The sequence below is a fragment of the Pygoscelis adeliae genome, unplaced genomic scaffold (assembly GCF_000699105.1).
Source record: "Pygoscelis adeliae isolate BGI_AS28 unplaced genomic scaffold, ASM69910v1 Scaffold178, whole genome shotgun sequence".
NCBI lineage: Eukaryota > Metazoa > Chordata > Aves > Sphenisciformes > Spheniscidae > Pygoscelis > Pygoscelis adeliae.
This window is the reverse complement of record NW_008825323.1, coordinates 3,355,132-3,365,497: the sequence shown is the minus strand read 5'-3', so window position 1 is coordinate 3,365,497 and position 10,366 is coordinate 3,355,132. Positions and strand designations below refer to the sequence as shown.

Genomic DNA, 10,366 nt, shown 5'->3' with positions numbered 1-10,366 from the left:
TTTCAGGTGAAAGGGGGGAAAAAAGAGGGAAAAAAAAAAAAAAAGATTTGCAGCTCTGTGTCTGTCATTTCTCAACCGAGGTCTGTAATAAGAACACTAAAATTTTAACATACTCAATTCACAGCCATGTTGAATCCCATGATAGTTAATTTTTCCTGACAGACTCGGTCCTGGTAATGAACAGGTACTTGTCAGACTTGCCACAGTTGTTTTGGGTTCTCTGTCAGTTTCAGCAGCTGGGGGTCAGGGGTCACCGGGGGGGTGTATTCAGCGGAGACCGCGAGACAGACGGCTGTCATGTCCTTTTCCTGCAGATTCAAAATGGTGAACAGAAAGCCTACGTCTTGAAAAACAAGCAGCTGACAGGGCCAACAAAGGGGGTCATCTATCTTGAAATAGATGTGATTTTTAATGCTGTAAGTCTTAACTTTGGCTTTTTTGTACTGCTAAAGAGTTGAGTTTCATGAAAGCTTTTGTTCCTGATTTGTAGAGAATTTCTGTCATTCCTCATTTTCTCTAAACCTTGATGTATACTACAGAATACTCTTCTGCCACTGCCTGGCACACCCACTCTTTTTGTTGCTGCTGCCGCTGCTATTGCTGCTAATGTAAGGAGCAGCAGCTCCTGCCTCTGTGTACGTTTATGTCTCTCAGGCTTGGCAGCCATGACTTTGAAACTTCATAATTTTTGCAAATTGAAGCATGTGTTATTAGTAAGGAGCAAGTAAGCTTGAAATATTGACACACATTTTAATGCATAGGTGAAAGCCAGCATACGAACCTTAATGCCCAAAGAAGTGAAGTACATTGAAGAGGAAAACAGACTGTCTAAACAGGTAAAGAGTAAGGAAACACTAATCCTTTCCGAAAGCCTTAATATCAAGTGTGCACATCCAAATATCTGGTATCATAGTGCTGAGGGTAAAGAATAACATTTTCATTACCTGTTTACAAAAGAATATGATAGGTCAGAAAAGGCAGAAACAAAATACATGGATTTGTTTTGTCTCCCCTATAAATTGCAGCTTAATTTCCATGAAATACGTGAATAAGAACACAGTTGAAACCATCAGGTTCCACACATATCAGATTATAGCACAGGTGCATGTAAACTAAGTCTTGCATAAATTTTTGCTGTTAACTTTGACCTGAAAGATCTCTGTTTGTTGCAGGGTAGAGAGTCTTTCAGCATTCTTTTAGCCAAATTTTAAATAAGTTACTTGAGTGAGGTTTGAATCAAAGGTGAAAGCAGACTAAAACTCTGTATTACTTTTGAGAGTCCTGTGGGTAGGACATGTCTGGACCCTTTTTCTTTTTTTTTCTGGATATTTTTGCCACTCACAGTTCTAATGTTTTGGTAAAAAATATTTAAACACACATCTTATCTTTTTCTCCACTTGAACTACTTTTGATTCAGTTTTTCATCTTCCACAAATGATGTATTTTATATGGAGAGAACTGGGCTTTTGATTGGACTGTGGGAACAAGGTATTTGTTTTTTGCAGTGAAAAGGCAAAGGTCTCAAAACTGGTCTTTATTTTGCTGAAAGCTTATAGACTTGAGCGTAATTTAAATTATCAGCTGGATGAATTTTATATCAGTTGTATTATGTATTTCATTAAAAAAGATTTCAAGAAGCAAAATAGTTCTTTCTTTACTGTTGTGAGTAATGCAGTTACTAAAGCTACATTTTGCACTGCTATTGCAGCAAAGAAGCAGCAAGGCTTTTTATTCAAGATTCATTCTTCTCCCCACTTTCATAACAGAAAATAGCATTGTTCTTTTTGCAGATGGCAGGAGGAATAAACTTTAAATACCCACTTCGGGTTGTTTTTTTTTTTAAATTAGCTTGCATGGGACACCCCACCACAATACCACTTCGGGCGGGGAAAGAAAAAGGAATCTTTATGTATGACTGATGCGGTTGCATTTTAAAACATCCACATTTTCCAAGAGTGAATGTCTTACCTACCTAGCATTTTCCATGCTACCTAGTACACAAATTAAATCGTTACCTGGTTGGTTCACTTTTTTTTGGTCAAGTGTATTGCCATTTTAGAGGATTTAAGCATTCTTCTGAATCGAAACCCAGTGCTGCTATGTCTCATCTCTATATAGATTGAATGTATGCAGTTGCAGTTACTTTGATGAATACTTAAAAACATGCGGTCAACATACATCACAGCAAACAAATTTGTTACAAATGAAGGAAAAATTGGATGTAAAGGGGGCAGGTGATCTTAATTAGAATAGAGCAGTAATTTTGCATTGTTTCAAGTTAGTGTCCTACAGCATCTTTCTATTAAGAAAGGCCAAAATTTGTTAAGTACTTGAGAATGGGAAAAGTCTTGCCTACTTAATAGAACTCTGAAATCTTAATAACAAAATCATTTGTGAAATCTTGCAAGTGGCTTTTTAAAATTGAACAACAATTTTTGTACCATTTAGAATTAAACTCAACAAATATCAGTTGACACAACTAGCAAATTCTCACTCTTCCAAGCCTCTCAAATTTTAAACTATCTTTCTCAATTTGTAAGCGAGAGAGCTTAACATGTTATTTTCTCAATCTTCACTGAAATTAAGAATGACAATATTTTAAGCATGAGCCTCTTCTGAAGCTTTTGGCATTTTGAAACTTTTTTATTATTTCATCTTTTTAACAGCTACTGTTAAGAAACTTTATCCGGATGAAGCGTTGTATCATGGTGCTCATAAATGCCGCCTACTACGTTAACAGTTGCTTTGACTGGGATTCTCCCCCAAGAAGTCTCGCTGCTTTTTTGGTATGATCTTCTTTATATTATTGTGAATCACCCTGGTGTATTTGTGTTTTAGACTGAGAGATAATACGGTGTTGATGTGGGCGGTTCTGATTTTTTTTTTATTTAAAACTTTGCATTATGAAGATACTGCAAATCATGTTTATTCACTTTTTTTAGATAAAGTAATTAAGTTTAAAATGTCACACAAACAAGATAGAAAGGGGGTTTTATTTCATTTATAATTGTACAAATAACGTAAGTGAGTGATACAACTCAAAATACAGCCAGTGAACTATGGATCTATCTTCAGCTTCTCACACATTACTTCTGTTAAATTTTGTTTGGCCTCCTTGTATATTGCATATTTACTCTAAAACTTCTTTTGACTATTTCATGAATTCTTTTACATATCATGCATATAAAATTAGTGTTATTTTGTCCTCCACATATCAATATATGTTACGCCTGTAAGTTTTTTAGAACTACAAAGCTCTTGACCCAAAGAGTTGCTTCCTTACTAAGATTTAGTGCTCTTGGTTAAAAAAACCAAACCAAACCAAAATGAAACAAGCTTTAAAATCGTTAATGCAAACAAACTAGTACCTTTTAGACATCAGGCTCTGGTCATATTTCAGTTTTTAGTGAACTCATTTTTAGTGATTTAAATGAAACTGCTATTTTTCCATAAACATTAGCTTCATTAGTATTAACCTTTATTTTCCTGTTAAATTTTGAACGTTCCAAGCATAGTTGTAGATTACATTGTGTTTCCCAGGTGAATATCTTTTTCTTTTCAAAATCATATGAACTACACACAAGACCAGTGTCCCTGTTTGGTTTTTGCCTGATGGAGTTCCACCAGGAGTAAAAATGTATGCATGGACACACTTTCTGGAACATCTAAATTTATTAAGCTGGCTGAAATACTGAAGTTATGAGCCTCCCCACAATGAATATGAACAGGGAGTGTTTTCAGTCTTTCTTTGAATAATTATAGAGGGAGTCGGCTGATGGTACTCCTAGCATGGGTGCCTAAAGCTCAGGTGCCTCAAATTTGAAGACATGAAACCCAGGCATTGGAGCTGGCTGCACTGGGGCAGTGAAATGGGGTACTTTCATGTGCCACTAAATCATGCTGTTTTGCAGGAATTTTCTTCTAGCAGGGCTCAATTTGTACTAAGTGACTTGTTAAACCCCACTGTAGCCTGTCAAAGGATGGCAGCAAGCTGTCGATCCTTGGTTGCAATGTTCATCAAGAGTACAGGAGATACATGTGTTGTTCAAACTCTCAGGGATTTTATACTTTAGTGTAGTAACTACACTATGTGCAAAAATCTAAATATACTTGCTACTGTTTAATTTAGAAAGATGATTGTTATTATTTCAGTTTAAAATGATCAAAATTTCACAGGAAAATGCGTGTTTCTACGTAAAACTTAAATGTTCGTGTTGCTGTTACTGCTCCAATTAGTAAATACTTCTATGTCCAAGTCTGATTTTAATACGGATGTGAAACACCCAGCTGTCATTGGTGGAAGGAAGGACATGGAAAGACATCCTATTCTCTGGGGCAAATGAAATTATTTCTTTCTCATGGTGCGCTGCTGTGGCCATGGAACAAGTTGTGTTCCTGTGCAATTGTAATTGTTTCTGATCATAGAAGACATTCAGTGCCATAATAAGTAGTTGGAGATACATAAAACACGGAATTTGAGCAAAGAGGTCTATAGCGAGTATACGTCATTATTGTAGTTATAGTGTATTGCAGTAGAAATGTGTTCCTGATTTTATTTATATATATATACGTACATACATCTCAAAAGCCTGCTTTTCTTAGTTTCCTTTTAGGATTTGTTTTGCTATGTGGTGGTTGTGGTAGTTGTGGACACATTACATCTGCATCAGTGCTGTGACTTCACGGATGTGTTCCCGCTCTGCATCCAAAGTGCATCCTGTGCTTTTCAACCTGATGTTATTCTGTCCAAGGATGAAATCATCCCTCTGTTGGGCAAAACATTGATAAGTTTTTGTTAGCCAAGTCAAATCTACATGAACTTCTATCATGGTCGTAAGCTTTGGATTTAGGTGGTTTCTGGAGTTTCATAGCTATCACAGGCCCTTGAAAAATCTCGAGAGTTGTCCACTTGCACGTCTACTGCTGAATTATGCTTGCACTAAGGTTACGCTGGAATTTAATAGATTCTATAAAAAAGCTGTACTTATATGCATCATTTTCATCTCTTCACTATTATACAAATCGTATCTCCTCCTGAAGTTGTCTCCCAGAGGTTGGAGAATGTCACAGTGAAATGTCAGTGCCAGAAAGGAGATGAGAAATAGGCCATTCTGGAGGTTTCCAGCTCTGTAGTCAGACTAATAAATAATGTAAGAGAAGTAAACTTTTAAAATAACCATTTCTTCCTTCCTGTTGGATTTGAAGATGTACCTTGATGGGTAATGTCCCAATACAGATTTACAGCCATTTCTCATAAGTTACGTATGTGAGGGTTGATTTTTTCAGATCTCCCATTGCCCCAGGTTCTTGTCGTTACAATTACAGGTACCCTTTTCTTGTACCTCACCCCATGTCTTTGCTTTCTGATGGGGCCACTGTTGCGGAAGACCACAGCTGAAGAAATTCTGACAGACTAGCTCAGTTTTCAGCAATGCAGTAAGTTAGTTGTAATTAATGAGAGCTCTGGAAAGGAGGACTACTCTTGGAAACCCACAGAAAGCCTCGATTAATATGGTGACTATCATACGCCACAGTTATCTGCTTTATGCTCTTCACACACTGAAGTGTTCACTGCAGGTCTTTTTAAAGTCATTCTCCTTGGAGAGTCACAATGTTAGTCATCAAGACTAAAAGTGTTCATTGAAAGGGCTTTCTGATTATTTATACTCCAGAACTTAGCTGTCTCAAACCTTTGCATTATTTGGGACATTTTAGGAAAGGAAATGCGTTATTAAAGGTTTAGGATGGTTCTTTCTCAAATCTGTCCAAAGGTGCCAGCTCAATGACCAGTGATGCCCATGCTGTACCTAGAAGTATAGAAACCTAGAAGTTAAGTTTTCAATGTTCTAGATTATGCGTTTCCTCAACGATATTTTACCTTTTCTGTTGAACTTCATAAGCTCGTCACCTTCACTGAGGATTCTGCCTGAATGACTTAAGGTTTTGACTCCTTTTTTTTTCTGTGCCTCAGTAATTCACAGCCGAAGAATAATTGCTACCCAGACATTTTTTTATATTTTTGTGCTAATATAACCATGATGTATTATTAGCTGTTATTTTTCAGATATTCAGAAGTATTTGTAAATAGCTCATGAAACATAGGTTGATCTGGCTAGAATATGACTTTGGATTTGAACCATCAGAAGATTTGATACTCTCTCCTCCTTTTACATATTTATTTCCTGTTAAATAAAGGAAGTGTATAGCAGCAATGTTAAATTAATGTTTCAGTTCCAGAACAGCTTTATTATATCGCATATATCCCTGTTATGTCTAGAGGCAGATCAGAAATGTGTTACGTGTTTGTGTTTATGCTTCTTAAGCACCTAAATACAATGGAAAAGAATAGAATACATAGAAAGAGCCTTTGCTGTAAATTCACATGGTTTTCTGTATTTAAAACAGACCTTTGGATTATTTAGCAGTTAATTTTTATGTATTTTTTAATTCAGTAATTAATATGGTATGTTTCAGGCAGAAGAACTTTATTAGATTATGCAAAAGTGGATGTTTTTTTCTTTAGATTATTCTACTGTGGGCACTGAAACATCTACTAAATTGGGCCTAATTTCCATCAGCTTCTTGACCAGACATTTGTGTTCTTGCAGATGTCAGTGGGTGCAATGTAGGAGGAAAAAAGTGTACACTCTTTTTTTCCAGTACTGTCATTTCTCACTGTAATGAGCACAAAAATAATTGGACAACTGAGCTATCAGTAAAAGGACACACTTCAACGTGAGTCAATGAATTATTTTACGGGACAAACTTTAATCTTTAAATGTGATTGTAGATAATTTGTGCTACCATCTGTCCATTTGGAATTCTTTTAGCCTTTTCAGTCGTTATACAGTAAGTGCTGCTGTGTTTAACATTAACATTTGATATTTTACACATTTAATTTCTGTACTGCTGTGTGGTCCTTGGGGAGCTTCGCTCTAGTGCTACATGAGAGAGACAAAGTATTGATCAGTTAACATTTCAGCTACATTTATGTATGTCGCAAAATTAATGAAAATGCCAGACAAAAATGTCAGAGTGCACAAAAAGGTAGAATTTAAATTTGGTAGTTTAATGAAAAGTTTAAGATGTGCATTATCAAAAATGTCCCCTTGCCTTTAAAGTACAATTCATAACTGAGTAACTAAAGGGAACCACATATTTTACTTACAGGAACATTGAACATGAAATATGAGGGAATATGTAATCTTCAAAGTGTTTGGTATCCCAAAATGGCCTCACTAAAGCACTTTAATTGCCTGCTTGAACATTTAACTGTTACTCATAAAATAAACTTGTTTCCTTTCTCATTTGGAAGCAGAGTACCCTCACCCGACCACATGCATACTTCTCAGTATGTCCTCAAATTAAAGCTTTGTATGAACGTGTTCTCCTATTCCTGTCCTTATTCCTCTGAATCTTTCCATATGTGTGTATGCATGCACACAGAAAATACTTCTCTTTCTTAGGCTTTGAAATATTGATAAAATGACTCACCCTGCATCCAAGTCATTTGTCAGGTCTAACTCACCTTTGCTTTGTCTTCTAACGTTACACAATTCATGTGTGAAAATGACATAACAGTGTCCCTAACCTTTGATTAAGTGTTAGTTCTCTTGCACATACACCATTTAGTTGTGGTGGTGTCATGCTAATTAATTGAAACGGAGAAGGAAACAGGAGAAAAAAGAGCTGGTCCCTAGCAGGAAACGAGACAGTAAAGTAATCTTGTCAACTTGCTTAGCTTTTCCCTATTAAAAAGGAAAATGATCACTATTGTATATTTCAGAAGCAACTTTCACTCAAAGGTGAAGGACAGAGATTATGTTTTGGGAGAGACTTGATATGGTACCATCAGAAGTGGGAATGCACTTGTGTTAGTCATTAAATATTTTCCTTTTTTTCCAAACTGTAATTGTAGGAGAATGGGAATTTTGCAGATATATTTAAGAGCTCATATATTTTGCCATTGTTGATCATTATTGAGGATATAACATATAAACACGTTCAAACTGCTTTTTACTAAACCTGGGTGAACTGGACCATCAGATTGTCTTTGCCACCTGGTGTCTAGAATTTGAAATTGGAAGAAGTGCTGGTAAGGTAGCTGCAAAAACTTCTTACAACCTAAAAAAGCCTTTCCAAAAATTCCTGTTGCTGTCAAAACTGCCTGTTCTCAAAAGAGAGATTTCCAGAGGTAAAGTGACACGGCAGTGGCAAGGCCAGGTACAAGATTCATTTCTGATGCAGGTTGCACACACGTGCAAGAGTCTTTCAGCTTTTTGTCAGCTGTATCTTCACCAGCAGGGAAGAGAATGGAGTAGACCAGAGTGCCGTGCTTTTGATTTTTTCAGAAGTAAAGCAGATAAAAATAAAAGCGATCTAAACCCTGTTTCCTAATTTTTTATAGACCAGCAGAACTAATGTGAGACTGCTGCAAAAATACAGTGGGATTTGAGTTTTCTGCAACACTTAGTTATACTGTGTGCCAGGTTTTAGAAAGTGGGATAGGAAGGAAACATACATAGTGGATCCTGGTATATATGACCATTGAGATCCATTAACCATTCATACATAAAGAACATATCAGCACCAGCAGTCATTGAAAATAACCTCTGTACTTAATTATAGCAACTGAGGAATGATGCTGGTGTGGAAATACTTGGTGTCATCAATCCACGTCTTGTGTTTGACACATTGTGTGTTTGCAAATCTGATACAAGGAAAGACTGGGCAATATTTATATGCTTAAAATTTTCTTGTAGAGTTTTTTTTTTTAAATCACTTTCATTTTACTTCCTTCATAGAGTGAATGTGTACTTGCTGAACCAGTTTAGCAGTGTGATTCATTGCCTCGGTGCAGACTTGGTGCCCTTTTAGGTAATCTAGAGCATCCTGTGTGCCGCCCAGCTGCTGTTCCAGGAAGGCATGTGTCTGTCTTAGATCCCGTGTCACTTCTGCCATCACCATCCAGGTGACTGGGGTACCCACCCCAGGGTGTCTAAAATGGCACCAGCTCTACCTTTAGGTGCTTTAATCGCTCCCTTAGTTGTTTATTTTACCTGCATATCTATTTTAGGTACTTACCTAGATTCTATTCTGAGTTCTTCATAATCTTAACGTGTTCAAGCTCAAAAACACCAATGCAATGTGGGGAAATACTTTCCTTATTTTACATTACCAGTTGAGGTGAAGAGGCTTTATGATTTCTCAAACAGGAAATACACAGCAGAATAGAGCATTGGTATCCCAAGTCTTGGACTTTTCCCTTCACTGCCAGACCATTCTTCCCACCTATTTTCCTTTTTTCCCTACTTAGAAAACTTTGCACTGAAAGTATTTGATTATCAGAGCTTTTAGAATGCTATTATAGATGGATACACTGAAAGGTCTGATGCATCAAAATGTAGTTGATCAAAAATTACAGAAATTAACAAAAACTATTAGTTACTGTCCCGTATTTGGTGTTACCCAAAAAGCTCTAAAAACGAGCTTAGATTTCCTCTTAAGGCAGTGATGTGACTAGAAATCTAGGCAGCCAAATTGCGTGAGTTGTAATCTTGGTCTGGAGTACATTTCCCGTAATGCAAATCATGTACAATGTGATCCCCCGCTGCCTGATGTTGCTGCGGCCCCACCTGCTTGGTGTTACCAGAAGAGTCGCAGGATGGTTGTGTCTGACCCAGCGTGGCTATGTGTCCAGAGAGGGGTTGCATTGCATCATGTATTCTTACTTGCACTTTCCTCTCGATTGCACAAAACTCTCCTGAATAAAAAACTTCGCACTTGAAAGACTTCAGATAGCACCGATATCAAATTTGGGTAATTATTTAGCAACGGTGTTCTAAGGAGAAAGTAGTTGTATACCTTATCATCGTTGGGTTTCCTGAGCTGCTGTTTCACAGTTGTTGCAGGAAATCTTGGCCATCTAAACTTTCATTACTTAAATGGTGCACATAGGTGGATTGTACAATATCTTACTTTTTCATCATCTTTCAGTTATGAGTCATATGAGAACCAACACATTATAAAATCATGTTACAAAGAGTGTTTTACTTCCTTTTTATTTTAGCAGTGGTAGGTATTCTAATGGTTTGCCTTGAAGTAGAAGGAGTATGGGCCAGTCATGGTTTAACCCAGCAGGCAGCTAAGTCCCACACGGCCGCTCGCTCAGTCCCACCCCCCCGATGGGATGGGGGAGAGAATTGGAAGGGTAAAAGTGAGAAAACTCGTGGGTTGAGATAAAGGCATTTTAACAGGGAAAGCAAAAGCTGCGCATGCAAGCAAAGCAAAACAAGGAATTCATTCACTGCATCCCATGGGCAGGCAGGGGTTCCGCCATCTCCAGGAACGCAGGGCTCCCTCACAC

General features: G+C 37.2%; 1 protein-coding gene across 1 annotated transcript in view; it reads left to right on the top strand.

Moving 5' to 3' along the window:
• MCTP1 (multiple C2 domains, transmembrane 1) overlaps positions 1–10,366 on the top strand; it is a 176,461-nt gene that overhangs the window by 79,111 nt on the left and 86,984 nt on the right. The window contains exons 11-13 of the mRNA XM_009330317.1: positions 315–416; positions 762–836; positions 2,667–2,786. Of these exons, the coding sequence (XP_009328592.1) occupies positions 315–416; positions 762–836; positions 2,667–2,786 (297 nt within the window). The remainder of the gene's footprint in view (positions 1–314; positions 417–761; positions 837–2,666; positions 2,787–10,366) is intronic.